At 46.1% G+C, this 16,585-nt stretch overlaps 1 protein-coding gene across 1 annotated transcript; it reads left to right on the plus strand.

Annotated features, from left to right (window-relative positions):
- The first annotated feature begins 678 nt into the window (after nucleotides 1–678).
- Nucleotides 679–15,901, plus strand: LOC144945312 (14-3-3 protein epsilon-like). The gene is made up of 6 exons (XM_078873740.1): nucleotides 679–893; nucleotides 9,186–9,385; nucleotides 9,868–9,974; nucleotides 10,483–10,689; nucleotides 12,422–12,558; nucleotides 13,718–15,901. Exons 1-6 carry the CDS (start codon nucleotides 830–832, stop codon nucleotides 13,777–13,779), a joined length of 777 nt encoding a protein of 258 aa, XP_078729866.1. The 5' UTR covers nucleotides 679–829; the 3' UTR covers nucleotides 13,780–15,901.
- Nucleotides 15,902–16,585: the final 684 nt, after the last annotated feature.

Raw genomic sequence — 16,585 nt, forward strand, 5'->3', positions numbered from 1 at the left:
CTCATTCATTTCGTGACACATTCTGTATTCTGGCCCCACACATTAGACATTGTTTTTACTGGGTAGGCATGATGGCTGATGGACGAGACAGGAAATAGGACCGCAGCTATTGCAGGTTTCACCTTTATTGGAGATCATCGGTGCAGCATAACCATGCACCATCCCACAATTTAATGGAATTAATATAATGCCTCTTCCCAGCAGTGATTGTGTGCACATACGAGGCGTCAAACATCAAGTAAATGCTTACGAAACGAGGAAAATTGTTTAAAATTTAGGCTTTTTGGTGTGATTTGTCAGTCAGTCATTGCCATGCAGTGGAGGGCTTTACAAGCTCGGGCCCACGGGGTGCAGGGAAACCTCAACCCCCCCCCACCACCCACACACCACCCCACGCCCAGCCCCTACTACGCATGCGCCACACCCAACCTTCCGTCGTCGCCCGTGGCAACCAACGATCTCACGCGCGGTTGGCCAACGCGCCCTCGTACGTCAAAACAAACGGCGCTCCTATTGGCCAATCGGAATTCTCGCAGGCCGGAACGGGCGAGAGGGATAGAGGAGGGGTGGGGGTGCGTGGGCGGTGAGGAAAGTGGGGGGGGGGAGTCGTGGGTGGGGGGACCTGTGGGCGGGGCTAGAGGGGGGCTTGGAGGCGGGGCTAGTGGCGCGAGGGGCGGGGCGAGGGGGAGGGTGTCCCGGCGTCGCCATCTTGAGGGAGAGCCGAGCTCTCTTCGCGTCTCGCTGCTGTTGCCGCCGCCACCACCACCCTTGCCTCGCTCTCCCATCTCTTTCCGTTCTCTCGTCCTACTCGCATCCGAAAGCCAACGCGATGGAGGAGAGGGAAGACCAGGTCTATCAAGCCAAGCTGGCCGAGCAAGCGGAGCGCTATGATGGTGAGGAGGCGGCGGCGGCGGAGGACGGAGGGGGGGGGAGACGCTTCGATGTTGCGTTAGCGGGCGAGGAAGACAGACGTTTACTTGATTTACACGCTATAAACGCGGGATACAATGTCGTGCTCGTCTCGGTGGATTCGTTTGGCACGTTTTTTACAAGTATTTTCGCTTGAAGGGGTTTTTTAAAAGTGTTTTAATTGAGAATCGCGTGAGAGATTTTCGTTTTCACTCGGCCACTCGCCTCTTCAAAATGGCCGCCCTACAGGGAGCGCCCTCGGGCGTTTTTTTTTCTTCAACATTTTTAGCGATTTTATTTTTTAAATGAATTGCTTCTCTTCCCAAATGAATTCGCTTTCGTAATGCTAGTTATTAACTTGTTTTAAGCGTTGTATTTTTTCCGCTCGAATGTACTTTTCACTGATTTTTTATTTCCAACCAGCCTGACCTTTTTCATACTAGACATGTGTCTATGGCTCTGCTGAATTAGAACGCCGAAGTAAATGTTACGATACTGTTGCTACACATTTAATGTAATGTTTTCATCGTCGGTGATAATTGCTAAACGGATTACAGCCTCGTAAATTGTTCTAGGCGTAAATGTATATTTTTATATATAATTGATGGTAGCTCTCGATAACCTTTCGGGATGGAACCCATTGTATGTGTCATTTGTCGTTAAATTGACTGCAACGTGGTAAATGAGTCCCGTTAAATGCATTAATTGTCACGGAAATGTGTGGAGGTGCAAGGTGCGGCAAAGGCGTTGCCGGGCCTTTATCGCATTACAGCCCTCGAAGGTGGCCCCGTCGTTTCTACGTTTATTTAACATCGCTCACCTACCTTACACATCTTACAATTACATCTTTAAATAAATCAGCGGTCTTATCGATTGTTATAGATTCGCGCTGTTCGAATTTCAGGTCTGAATGACGAAGGCGTTGACCCTTGCGGTGAAATCAAGAATATAACCGATTAATCAATGAAACAATGGCTTCTTATGGTCAGCTTTTCGTGCAAGAAAGGATCTACTCTAGATGGCTTTCAAGTTAAGCTAATGAAACGATCGAGGGACAGACAACCCACCGTACAAGCAGTACACATGAGACGGGGACAGTATAGGCGACAAAGGCGGTAATGCAGTACGTACTGTATAGGTAGTCGAAACGAGATGAGCTGTTTGTGCAGATAGTACGCACGACAGTATAACATCGTCAATAGCCGACGGAAGTAAAAACCAGACGACAGTCATTGCTTTTTGAATTGTGATATGTCCCCATGCCCACTTTTGTCAGTCCACTGCTGGATGAGGTCCACCCCAATGCGTGTGTGGGTATTGGGAGTTATTTAACCATACTTTACCACTGGTGAGTTCGAGTTGGCAAAAAAAGCGAACTCGATTCCTACCTGGTGGGCTGCAGCCCACAACGTAGGAATCTTCCGTGCCCTATTGTGAAATGCCTTGAGCTTGGCGACATGCGAGCGCCACCGCCCCAGAACGAGTCATCTCTGCAAGAGGTGGGGGGGGAGGTGTTGAGTCGTTCATTTTCATTTGCTCTGAGTGACCCGAGAAGGGCGAGTGGTACGGGTGTGAAAGGCCCCCACCACAAGCCACCGACGTGATGAGGTGTCCACCGGGAATGGTTGACTACCATGACGCCTCTTTGAGGGGGGGAGGGGGGCTCCTTCGCCGGCTGTCTTGAGCCCTCTTTTTTTCTCATGTGAAATGAAAAAATAGCATTGGGTGACATATGCACTGCGGTGAGAATGACTGCCGCGTTAAAAAAATACTTTAGCGGGAAATCTTTTCGAAACCTCCCCCCTACTACTACCACCTGACCTCAACCCTAACCCCCAACAACCCCAAAGTGCCCGTACATGGGTTTGCCGCGCCCTTTGCTGCGCCCCGCGAGACGCGAAACCCATTTGCGATTGGCGGAAGAAGTGTTCTTCACGACGACGCCTGCATCGCTCGCAATCCCTCCCCATCGAGACGGAAGTAGGATTCCATCGATAACGCCCTCAAGGTGCGGCCGCAATGGCAGCCGCGTTCGTTAATTTTTAGGGCCATATGAAAAGGTCAGGGTTACTTGGTAGGCAGCAGAGGGCAGTGTAGCAAATCCATTGTACTGTGCCTGTCACGTCCATGCTTTCCGCCGTTTACCCAACACGCCGACCGGCGTTGTGACTAGTGGTCAAATAGCCCCACGGGTCTTGATAGACGTGACCAAGCACACTATGAGCATGCCCTCATCAACTAGTTGATTGACAAAGTGGGCAGGGGGGGGCTGCACACGAAAAGGTTAGGTGAACATGCAGTTAAGCGTGTCACGTTATCCATGGGGAACATCGGCCCAAATTGCACCACGGATGTCCCGTACCGTGCCCCCCCTCGCCACCTCGATTACACAATTGAATTGAATCGACGGCTGATTTATGCAGCCACCAGAGTGCTTTGTAAAAAAGGAGTTCACTGCATCTAAATTAAGTTGGTGGGTAATCCCTTCTAAATCTTCTGAATAAACATGACATTAGTTTTAAAGCAATTCTTACATTGTTATGAAAAATAGATAAGTAGACGACAGTGTATCCTTAATATATATTTCTCCACAAAAAACAAGATCTCTCTTGCACAACTGGTCAGTCACACGGCCTCAACGTCTATAAAGTAAAAAGTATTGACTCAGTACAAGCAAACGCTGGACTGGTTTTGACAGCGTCTCCGAAGCCGAATCGATGCTGGTGAATTTGCCAGTTTTTGGCAAGGACTCTCTGCTTAAGGTATGGGCCCTAGTTAGACGCAAAATTATATAATAGGCAACTGAAAATCCGAGTGTCTTGGAGAATATAAATAACATTCTTGTATCCACATGTTTATATTTTATTTACATGATAATAATTTGTTAGGTTGGAGGTTAAAATTTGAAAGTCGCACAATTCCGTGTTGAATTTTTCGTGCAGAAATTAATCATGTACTCTTATTATTTGTGGCTGCAAGTGTTAACAGTGCTGCATAGGGCCCCCACACGTCTCCACTTGCTGCATAATTTGCAGTCTTCTCGCACAAAGCAAATGTCCCCAAGCTCGTGTTTGTTCTCGATTGTTAACGTGGTATTCTTCAAAGATGACTCATGACAATTTGTTAACGACCCCATTCACCAATTATCGTCTTTAGAAAACTAACTGCAGTGTTGTAATTGATGTACCATTGAACCCTGTGGGTTATTTTTTTCACTAACACTACGAGAGTTATAGCTTAACTCCAGTGCCGAACCAGTTTTTTAAAGACCGGTACAGTTTTTCTTCATACAGGCCATTTGAATGAAAGTCGTGTAATCTTATCATAAATCAAGTTTATGGCATTCTCCGGAGCTCATTTTACGTATCTTACTCTGAGGGTATTTTCATCTCAACAAACTTGAGTTAAATTAAAAGTAATGTTTATAGGTCACAGGGCTCAATGGAGCATATACTGTATTCAAATTGTGGCCAGCGTTTCCTTAAAGAGGCTAGCACTTTCTCAGAGCTGAATGGGAGCTGATGTCATGTCTAGGGAGGGGTTTTCTGGCTGTGTAAGGATGGCTTTCATTCCTGGGCCATACTTGTAATCCAGGGAGTGGCTGTTTGCAGTGTGCTGGCGTAGCTGATTAGTCGTGTAGCGTTACACTCATGCAGAGGCATGTAAAAAATAGCTTTTTTTCCCCATTTGTTCTCAATTGCAAATATTGTTTGGCATAATGCAGGTAGCCTTATTTTGTTATTGTAATGCAATGTTAGACTTTAACGACTACCTGCGGATTTGGTCATCTTGGTTAAGGTGCTGGGGGCTAGCTCAGCTGTCGGTGGTGTTTGTAAGACATTTGCCAATACGTTTCTGCATGACCCTGGGGTCATGCATGCGATGGTGCGTGAATTGTTCCGTTTAATAAATTGGCATCGCTTGCTTGCTGCGTAATTGGGCTGAACAGGCTTTACCCCACGATCGATTTGCTTATAATGCTCATAATTTGAGGCAGTAAATGTAAAAGACTGGTGTGATTTGTGTGGCCCTGTTTTCGTCAAAAAAATATGCAGCATTGTGGACCATTTGGGCGAATAATGCTTGAACCGATAAAAAAAAATTTTGTCTCTGCGCGGCTGCAAACACGGCGTTGCAGGGATGCATAATTTATGCCGTAGAAACATCTGATGGTTATATCCCATTGATTTTCATCCGGTCCCCAACAATGGTATGTCCAATCCATAAGTGTTTTGTAGAGGGCTGTAATTGTGGCCTTTGCAGTGAATTAATGCATTCGCTTAACGTAATATAATGTTGGATAATTCTGTTAACAAAGAGCATAATCGCCGCACCATTCATTAATGTGACCTAAGTATATAATCATATTATAAACGACTGCTTTCAAAGAGTTAATGAGCATACTGGCAAGAAGAACTTTGCATGTTCATGATGATTTAAATGCCTGTGTTAAGGCTGCTTACTGGGCAGAGGATATTTCTGTGGAACTCTCTTCTTTGCCCGTCCTAGGACGGAAGCTGTAATATTTACGAAAACATTGAGCAGAGTATACTTGTATCTTGTGTAAAATTAATGGCAGTTAATCTTGCACGAAAGTATGTCATCAAACACTTCACTGCATTTCACTGTAGCACTGCATTAATGGCAGTGAATCTTGCACAAAACTTTCATAAAACACCTCACTGATGTCACTGTAGCACTGTATATAACTGACCTTCAATTTGTTCAAATTCACTGCTCTGATACTTTATCCTCTTCTGCTTTCGGTCGCTGGGGTTGAAATAAATTGGAAATCGATACAATATCTGGAAAAGCACCGAGAAATGTCTATTCTACCATAATGGAGAAGCATAAATTAAACTTACCTTTTGTCTCAAGTGCTGAAGAAATAAAAGACACCAAATCCACTTTGTTGCTGCGTAGAATTATTTATTAGATTCACTTTCAATAAAGAAACGTCAAACTTGAAGCAAATTTGTGAGAAAAAAATATTTCCGCTCGACCTGCGTGAATAAAAATCCACCCGCTCATGAATATTAATCACGAGGGGGGGGGGGGCATGTGGAGTGACGTCACGCGCGTTACACAGACATTCTTGGCTAATTGTAATGAGTTATTTGCTTCTGATAGGTGGATATCCATTTTTTTCCCCAGCCAAAAGATAGTCGTGTTGCTTGATCAATGTTCACGTGCTTCCATTGCCAGGTCAAGTAATTTATAAGGCAAATTTACTCGGGGTAGGGCAATTTCTTGTGAAAATGTATTGAAACATTTTAGTAAGGTAATTTACGTGAAGCAGTTCAGTGTCATAGGATGTGGCCCATCTTGTTTCCTGTGGAACACTGATCGGCACGTAATGGGTGCCAGGCTTCCGTCAAGCCAGTCCAAGTCAACCTCAGCAGCCGTGGCCCACACCACGCCCCGGGCACTGGGCGATAGATTAGAATTCTGCAGGAATCATGCTCCAGGCTGTCTCGCTCCAAAGCTTAGCGTAGCCTTTTTCTTATTATCTCGTCAGGTCTAATGATCACATTTGATGGTAGGTCGATTGTAAAAATTCGAGAATCAATGACTGCCTTCCATGGGATTATTGTTTTACACGTCTGGAAAGGGGGCTTTAAACGTAAGCCACTATTGAAGTATCTGATTAAAATTATAATTGGCAAAGTCTGCTCTGTAATAGCAGCTTTGTGGAATCGGACCCATGTGACTGGACACATGCATTGAACATTTTTCTCATTTTTGAAAGCATAAATTTGCTTACCTAGCAACATTTGCGATGTGCAGGTTATGCATCCTAATTACTGATTCGTGCCCTTCAGCTGCAGTGGGGGCCTGTTTACGTCCTTTGAAACAGGGGAAACGATTGCCTAATAAAGCTATCGATTCTACCCCCAGATACAAAGCCATCTCAAACAAAGGCTGCAGCCACACTCGCCTATTGCATTCCGTGGAACTCATTCGATCAGTGGGCCACAACAGTCAAAATTATGCAAGCCGCACAAATCAATTATTCAGCAAGGCAACTCGGCCTGCCGCTGGACAGTGTTTGATTGCGCGAGGTTGCATGACGCTCACTCGGTAGCGAGCGAGAGGTGTTGTTGTCTTTCCCTGCTCTAATGGAGGCATCCTGAATCTGTGCACAGCCCCCTCCTCCCATCCAGGTCTTCTCGATCTGGCGAGCTGCCAAGCTGTCGGCTCTTGCCAACAGTTTAATATTGCAGTGGGGTCCTAACGGCTTCCTTGCAAAAGCCACCTGCAGTTTCTTTCGAAGGAGCCATTTTCTTTTTCGATTCTGCACGGCGCCGTTGAAGGTTGCCGATAGTTTGCGCACTGGTTTTTGCCCCCCCCTCCCCCTTTAACTGCGGGATTTTTTTTTATAATTTGGCAAAACCGTCAGAAGTCTAGTTTACTTGACGTGCATACAGATCAGGCTCATCCGTATGTAAATGCATCGCTTAGCGACCCCCTCCTACGCCCTTACCACAGTCTGACGTGTGTATAATGGTCACTCCTTTTCCAAGCTTTAGCCGTTCTGCGCGTGACAAGGCAACACAGATTAATTCTCGCGTGTGGGCAGCTGCGCTTTGAGATAACTATGTTACTGTAGTATTATTTTACCGTAGTCCATTTTCCTAATTTAATGGCTAAAATGTTGATCGTGATTTTAGTGTTCACGACAACCCACAATTTGTAGTGTTTTTAAAACACTTTTTCCGGCTACTATGTGTTTCTGGAAGAAAATGAAAGTGCAAGGCATTGGCTGCAGCAATGGTTAATGTCAGCCGCGCAGATTGTCAATGCAGTGCGCATGCGGCAGAAATGACCTTGTGGCATTTCAGTGCTTGGCCTAAAAATGTGTAGCTTTTTTTAAGTCCTTATGACATAACTGTAGCCTGTTGGTCAAGTACCACTTTGTGGGAAAGTCAGAAATGATTGTCCTCTGGGGAGACTCACCTCCTGCCTCGAATGTAGAATTTCCATCCCAAGCGCCATTCAGCAAGAGATATGAGCACTGCTTCAATGCTCATTGAGCAAGAAGTCACGTTAAGCTGGTTGGTTTACCAACGCTGTTGTGTTTAAGAATGAATGAGACAAGACATGCAAAACTGGCTTTTAAAGGCAGGTGGTGCTCATTTTGCAAATGCTGCTTGTGACCAGAACTCCATGCCATGTACCATTTGTGCCAACTCAAGTCGCCAGGGCTTGTTCGTCGAGCAAGCTTGGCTTGAGAGTGATGTCAACCTTAAGGAATTCAATTCATACGTGTTGGGGGAGGGGTAGAATTGTGCACGGGCACAGGGCGAGTGTGTGATTTTTATTGGTGCTTCACGAGAAGAGAACTGCGTCTGTGGATTTTATTGCTTTTTCTCAATGTATAGGTCTGTTTTAAGCGTTCATGTAGAACATGATGGCAAGGGGTAATTAAAACTATTAAAAAATAGTTTAATTGTGAAGTTATTAATGCACTATCTTAACGTGGATTTACGATTTGGACTTGATGCATTGTAATTGTTGATCTTATCTGTTATTTACTGTGGTCATTCTCCACTTGCAGTCTTTTACCAGGAGAGGACTGCGCATTTTTAAATGTCTCATGCAGTGCTTTCAGCCAATTGCGCATGAGCCGTATATGGAGCAGAGCTCCCTTTGTTTGGCTCTTTCATTTCTCTCTACGAATAATGGGAACACGTGACTCGTGCTCACCTCTGCAGTGTAACAAAGCTTCCCAGTGATGACTTAGATATGTATACCTCACCTTTAGGACATTGATACAGCTCCGTGGTTTGCCGACGGTGATATTTTTTATCGTTTGCCTTTAAAGAAATGGAGGGAGACCTCTTATCCCTTTTTGGAGGCAACCGGTGGCATCTGAACAAGAGCTTCATAGCTCACCAGATTCCTCCAGTCTAAATAAAGATCCAGATTCGTATTGTTGTGCTTTGAACTATCGGCAGCAAGTGCATTTTCGGAAAATAAACGGCAGAAAACTGTCATCTTGTAGCTTCCTTACTCTTTGGTTCGTTCGGTAAAGTCACGTAGGTAGAAATATAATTTTAAAAGTGTATTTAATTTTATTTTACCGAAAGAACCAAAGAGTATGGATTCCTGCAGTCACGAAAGCTTCAAATCAAGATTGTAGCTTCCTTTTTTAGATAATTATATAATTGGTGACGATTGAAGGACTCGTCATTGTCATCCGGTGAGTTGGCTTTTAATTGACAAACGGCACTGAAAAACCGTGTTGTGCTCTTATCTCTTTTTGCTCGGTTCAGAAATGGTGGAGGTGATGAAGAAGGTGGCCGGGCTCAACCTGGAGCTGTCGGTGGAGGAGCGAAACCTGCTGTCGGTTGCCTACAAGAACGTGATCGGGGCACGGCGCGCATCCTGGCGCATCATCTCCTCCATCGAGCAGAAGGAGGAGAGCAAGGGCAGCGAGGGAAAACTCAAGATCATCCGCGAGTACAGGCAGACTGTGAGTGGCACGCTCGCACACGCACACACGTCTGTCTGTAGTTTTTATTCATGCGCACAGGACGAGGCTGCCGATCACGTGTCAGCCGTTTTAGAAGGTGACCCACATTGCTCTCAAATGAGCTTTTGGTGCTTTCAAAAGCTTTGGATTGATCTGGCACGTGGTGTGGCCTGTATGGCATAGGTTAGTGAGGTGCTATTGTGGTGTCCTCGTTCCCAGGAACTGCTTTGGATCCTTCGGCTGATTATTTTTTTTGTATTACACCTATTAAAAAACATGTCATAGGTAGAAATTGTATGTTTGACTCTGGGGCGTTCCTACCTCAAGGACTTGACATGCAAAGCTCATTCTAGATCTTTCATTTTTAATAGTAAAGTGTATTTTAGTACAGCGTATGATGTTGCACAAAAATGGTGGCCAATTAGTTTTTTTCTGTGCGTAGCTGAAGGGCTTTCTCTGAGTTCGTGGTGCCTCTATCCCAGGTGGAGAAGGAGCTGAAAGATATCTGCATGGACATTCTGGAGGTGCTCGACAAGCACCTGATTCCTGCCGCCATGACGGGTGAATCGAAGGTCTTCTACTACAAAATGTAAGGGCATCACTTGTTACACACCGTGCCTTTATAGCCATACAATTAACCTAGATTGCGTTTGTGCAATAAATGACCCACAGCTCTGATTAATGCATCGGTGAAAAGGGTGTTTCATTAGCAGACATTTTCATTTAAACAGAAATATGGTGAGATTGCTGATATTTTCAGTCGGTTTTGTTGTTTTTTTCAAATGGGCGTGTAAACGCAGCTGCCACCAAACAAACAATTTGGGACGGTATACGGCAACTTTCACCCACTTGAAAGGTGAAAGGTCTGGTGAACTTTTGTCGACTGGGAAAAATTAAGGGACCGTATAACCGTAAAAATATAAGAAAGCACCGTTTTTATCCATCAATAATTGAAACAAAATTTGATGGAAAACATTGGTCCAGAGACAGAACATTGCCTTTATTATTTCACAAACCGCAATCCGCCGTTGCTACGACGCCACAAAATAAATCACGTGCTAAACACAAGTGTCACGGGTGACGCGATGCCACTGCAGGAAGGGCGACTACCACCGGTACCTGGCAGAGTTCGCCACCGGCAATGACCGGAAGGAGGCAGCGGAGAACAGCCTGGTGGCGTACAAGGCAGCGAGCGACATCGCAACCACCGAGCTGCCACCCACGCACCCCATCCGCCTCGGCCTCGCGCTCAACTTCTCCGTCTTCTACTACGAGATCCTCAACTCGCCTGACCGCGCTTGCAAGTGAGTGTATGGGCGGGGGCGGACCTGACGTGCGCACCCTCCTGTCTGCCACATACACGCACGCGGTCAACGTACCTGTGAAGTTCCCTTTGTGTGGCAGGGTGCTGCAACTGTATTTTACCGTTGGGCCACGCAATAAAACTCGTTTGTTGCTGGCGCACCACGTCACGCCGTATCTCGGCCATCAGTGTCGGGCGTAGACATGTTACACAAGTCACAGGACGTCGCAGCGTCGGGCATGTGCCCGTTAATCTGTGCCTCCGAGTGTCTTAAGTCTTGTTTATATTTCTTTCACGTCACAAATCATTATCTCTGCCCCTCGGAGCCATATTACTCAAGAGAACTACTTAAGAGGCTTGTTGGCCTATGGGACCACTGGTTGAATAACCCTTGTGGAATAATTCTTGTACATTGGTTGCTTCTATGCTTATTGTACCAAATGGGGAACAACAGATCTTTCATTGGCCGCTGCAGTAACACGTTTAGGGCTTTGGATTTTGTGATTTTTATTGTTTGTTATTGGCATGGTGACAAGTGCACCTGTGTCCAATGTCTACCAATCAAATACCTTGGAACTTTGGGGTTTTTTCTTGTTTGGTGAACACAGACTTGCACCGTCCGCATCACTCTTCATGAGATGCGCAGAAGTAAAAAACAATACGAGGCTCTAGTTAGTGTCATTTTTGTCCAGAATTGGCTTGAATTAACCTTGGACGTTGTGTGGGGTGACGCAAATGAAGATACCAAACTGGGATCCCCATGGTGCACTGTATGTGTGTGTGTGTACATGCACACGTGACAGCACTACAATTTTAAGGACTGTCGTCTCCTGAGAATAGCTGATAAATCTTGTGTTGAATGAACGTGTAACCCAGCATACAAATCTCTGCTTGTAGATGTGTACCCAGGATGTCTCCTCAGCTGTCTGACATTAATTTAAAGCTTTAAAATCAGACAAATGTATCAAAATCCTCTTCTTGTGCTCTGGTGATGTCACTGCAATGACATAAAAAAAATGAGTGACTATACTGCCATCACTCGGGTGTTATCATGAAATGCGTGGCCATCGCTATGAAAGACTTCATTGTTGCTAACAAAGCCATAGACTTGTGTATAGGTACCTGTCTACCTTATCAGAGCGATTTTTTTTAAATTCTATCTTGCACGCTTTTTTGTGCTGGGAGCAGCTGAAATTTTTATTTAAAGCATTCTTTTTCGAAAATGACCAGTCGTTGATTGCATTTATCCAGAAAGAGAAATAAAAAAAATCTGATTTTCACACTTCTCTACACCTTAGAATATTCGGTCTGCAATAAAAAATGGAATTTCACTTTGACGAAAATTGCTTTGGTCTGTGAGGGCGAAGCTAGAAACATGCCTGTTCTTGCCCTCGTGTGTTAGGAGCTGGAGAGGAAACCACATTAGTAACTGCGAGGGCCGCGTGGCTGCAACGCAATAAGATTAGAAAAGGGATTGTAGTAGTACGGCTGTGCACACTTGATGAGTGATGACTTTAAAATAAGCTCCTTATTGCCGTTTGAAAACAAACACCAGAGCCTCGCTGGAGTCAACCGAAACATTGCGCACTCGCCGAGCGAGGGGTGGGTGAGGCGACGCGTTTCCCGCTCTGGTAATAATGCCGTGGTGTGGGGGGGGGTTATGTCGGCGCTTGCTTGCCGTTGATTTTTGTTGTTGTTGCCGCTGGTGTCGCCGCACCACCATGATGCTGCAGGTTGGCCAAGACTGCGTTTGACGACGCCATCGCAGAGCTGGACACGCTGAGCGAAGACTCGTACAAGGACTCGACGCTCATCATGCAGTTGCTGAGGGACAACCTGACGCTGTGGACGTCTGACATGCAAGGCGACGGTGAGTTGTCGGTTTGCGTGCTTCTTGGTCACTTCCGGCCACACCCGCTTCCAGCTGCCAACGCAATGCCCTGCGGTACTACAAGCCGTCTGTGTAGAAACACACATCCCTTGCGTGTTTACGTACTTTATTGTTGAAGTGTTTGTAATATTTACTCGTGCACAGCAGATTTCTGTTGGATGCACTCAATGATCGTCGTTCGTGCCGCCGTGCAGGTTTTTGCGGTCGTGCTGTTTAGTTATGATGCGTTTTCGGGTTCTTGCATGCTGTTCAGAATGATGCCTGACGTATCCGCTCCACATGCTGGGAGCTGTTGGTGACAAAGCCCCCCCCCCCCCAGCACGTGGACCGAAGTGTCGAAATACCATGCTGAACAGCACGTGGTTAGAACCAGACAACATCCGAGAGCCGTTGTCACATTTCTTACCAGACGCTGTATTTTGTGGCACCATTCGTTGCGTTCTCCGCCATTGGGTGCTTATTTGGCAACTGAAACGTTCCTTCACGTCTCCTGTCTTCCGAGTGTGTCTCATCAGTGTGTGCTGTCTTGTTGTCAGAATTCTGAAGGAACCATCTTGCCCATCTGGCTTCTGTTGTAAGAGCTCCTAGTCTCTCCTTGCTGCCTCTTACCGTCAACCGTGTGTCCTCTCACCCTGTTGTGCTGCCGTGCTCGTGTAACCTGGATGCCCGTTTGAAGCCGTCTTGCCCTCACTTTGAAGCTGCATCTCTTTGAAGGGATTCTGTTTTCGCAACCCCCATCGCAAAACTAAGATGTTGAGCCGTTGACATTTAATAACAAGCACAAGAAACCGTGAGCACAGTGTAGTTTTTGCCAGAGCAAATACACTCAATGAACGATTAAAGGAAAAAAAAACGCATGCGGTATCGATGGTTGAAATGCACGCTAACACTTTTGACCCCAAAGGAGCCTATTTCGTGGCGTTACGTTTGGAGAATTTGCTGTGCCGCTGCTGCTGTTTGTGTGGACCGCTCGCAAGGCCATGGTGGGAGAAGACTGCTAATGCATCATGCAATGTGGCTCGTTGGGGGCGTGTAACAAAGGCCCCCCCCCACTCCCCCCCCTTCCCCGGGAGGGCTGAATTGATGTGGCTGTCGTAAAGGTTGCCCTTAATTTTTTTTGTTGCATGTGTTCTTTCAGCTGAGGCCGAGACCGTAGAGAGCAAGGAACCAGTGCAAGATGCCGAAGACGAGAAGAACTAGGCCTTGCACCACCCAAACAAAACTCCCGCCCGCCATCCCAAACCCCCACTGCCGGGCCACCCTCCCACCCCAATCCCCCAGCCTCCCCTTCGGCCGCTCTCCTTGCACCCCGACCCCTACCCCCCCCAAGCCCCCTGTGCCCTGCCCCCCACACCCCAGCCAGGCAGCCGGTCAGAAAATTTCATTCACCAGAAAAAGGGGGAGCAGTTTCAGTCAACCCCAGATTAGATTACATACTACATGAAATAAATGATGAGACCTTTTCAAAAAAAAAACTTTGCTTTTTTTGTCCTGCGTTTAAGCTGTGGGTGGCTTTCTTTAGGTGGCTATTTCGTGTTGCGTCTGCATGCTTTAGGTGATGTGAGGTGGAAATAACAAGTTTGGCAGTGCCCGCTTACAGTAACACCAGTAAAAATATTTTTTCGGTTTATTTTTAAAAAAATATCAGCCCGTTGACGTTCACATGCTTCCCCCGTGTCCCCCCCTCCCTCCCGTTCACCATTGCACTAAAAATAGCTTTGGGATTTTGGGTTTCCTTATTCGTCAAATGCATTTCCATTGTCCACGCTGCTTTGATAATGAGCATTTAAAGCTTAGAATGGAATTACAGTAATTTGGAAAAGTGGAAAACTACTGCAGTTTATAGATTGCTCTTTTGCCGCTAGCCTTTGCAGTTTATTAAAGCAAGTCCCATCGGCCGCGGGGAAACGTGTGTGTGTGTGCAAAGCACACCGCATCCTGCCCCTCGTGGGCAGAAACCGGATTCGGCAGAAATGGACTGCAGTGGTTGGGTGCTGTTTGAAAAGGAAATCCTAACAATCCATCGGGTACCGGCGCACTGTGCTCCGAGCATTTAGCATTTGATCAGCGCATCGCACTGCATACTTTATTGGGCGCTATCGGCCTCTTGCTGACTGACCATAGTTCTTGCTTCTTCAGATCAAAACCAACACCATGGGCCCTGACCAGTTTGTCACGTTGATGTGTGTTGTGCACAGGGTGTTATTGGCTAAAAATGTGAAAGTGAACAAATTAATGAAGTTTTAACGTCTTGATTTTTACATGCCACTGGAATTAGGTCTTGTTATTTTGATGATTGTGGGTGCCCAGTAAGAAATGTGTGGATGCGCCGACGTTATTTTAACAACCCTGTTTATTTTCTCCACCGAAAAAAAAGCCTAAAAGCAGAGTGGGGGAGGAAGCTGAATCTGACTGCATTGAGGTACCAGCTGTTTTGGTTTAAAAAAAAACATGACCAGGAGACTTTGCAGGAACGGTTTGGTTCATCCACATTTTTTTCTGTTGGACCTTCATTATCCTGAATTGGGGCAATACGAGTTGACCCAAAATCCAGTATTGACGTCCCAGGAAATCCTACTAGGGAAGACAACCACTCGCTCGCTCACTCGAATTTGGGGAAGTTAAATTGTCTTAACGCGTAGCTCACTTCGGCTGCATCAAACGATATAAATTATAATTCAAAGAGGGTGTTTACATGTGCAAATGTTTGACGTACAGCTCAACTGCTACTGTTGGCTCTTGCTATTCAGAACGCTTTCTTCACCGTTTGATTCCTGGATGTATTTGCGAAAACGAAACTGTACTGGCTGCTGTCTTGGTTTGATGGGCAGAGGGAGTTGGATACAATGTCGTCGAGATCATGCTTAACTGTGCTGCTACGGCGGACGAGTAACTTCTGTAGATCGTTATGAAAAAAGTGTGATCTTAGGTGTTCTTGTATTTCAATCTAATTTTGTTTTTGTTAAAGAAATACTTGACTTCATTAAGAAAAAAAATTAAAGGCTGCACACACCCCTCCCTCCCCCCCCCCATGTGCTTAATTGTTTGAGTGTACTAATTGCGGCTTTGTAAAACTTTTTTAATTAACAAGTTTAGGGTGTTTTTTTTGTTATTGGCTACAAATGGTGACCCCCGCCCCCCCGTGTTTGTGATTGAGTGCGTTGGCGTCCGGAGGAGGAGGAGCGGGTCCGATCGCAGTACACCCCGTGCGTAGCCACTGCACAGCATCATGGTTAGCCATCACAAGCCGATCCGATGTCTGTTTACTGGTGATGGAATTTAAAAAAACAAAAAACTAAATAAACCCAACTTACGTGGAGTATCTCGTCGTCCGGGTGTGGTTTTTTTTGTCACTTGTCCACTCGCGCCGGCTGAGTTTGGTTTACCCGGTCATCTCAACGTTCAGAGACGTCCGTGTCATTCTCCATTACGTAATTTGCACCCAGGATGATCGAGTACAGGGTGATCCGCAGCGCTGGGCAGAGGGATTTGTTTTTAATTTGAAATATGAATTACTGCAGGCATGGCCCTGGGTATATTTTCACAGGAGACTGATCAGCATTTAGATGAACCACTGGCATATTTAAGTAAACTTAAAATTATCTTTCTGCCAATGTCATCTTTTATCTTACCTGTTAACATAATTTTAGACCCGCATTTGATTTTATTGTGACCAAATCTAGACTGCATCTGATCCTCGTACCTTAAAAGCCAAGCCCGGGTTGAGCCTGGAAATTGTATGGGGGACCCAAAAAGCCGGCAGCAGCAGATGACGCAGCAGAAGCCATTCTGTACCTAGCCACCTTCAACGTGCACCGACCAGCGTGGTGAAGTATGGTCAAACAAACCGCGCTGCACGTGGTGGCGGCGGGGGGGGTCCCCCCTTATCCGCCAGTGGATCGACGAACGGGGCTGTCCATGTGCAACATGGTGTGTGTTGGATTATTGCGCCACCGTACAAACGTGTTTGCACATCGTGGTGCTTGACACGCTTGCCCGATGGGGG

This window comes from Lampetra fluviatilis, chromosome 37, assembly GCF_964198595.1.
Source record: "Lampetra fluviatilis chromosome 37, kcLamFluv1.1, whole genome shotgun sequence".
Taxonomy (NCBI): Eukaryota; Metazoa; Chordata; class Hyperoartia; order Petromyzontiformes; family Petromyzontidae; genus Lampetra; species Lampetra fluviatilis.

Bases quoted from the DNA above. Each gene is read 5' to 3' on its own strand.
- LOC144945312 (XM_078873740.1), top strand. From the start codon at position 830: ATGGAGGAGAGGGAAGACCAGGTCTATCAAGCCAAGCTGGCCGAGCAA. The intron at 894-9,185 runs GTGAGGAGGCGG...TGCTCGGTTCAG, and splicing joins GCAAGCGGAGCGCTATGATG to AAATGGTGGAGGTGATGAAG. The intron at 9,975-10,482 runs GTAAGGGCATCA...ATGCCACTGCAG, and splicing joins AAGGTCTTCTACTACAAAAT to GAAGGGCGACTACCACCGGT.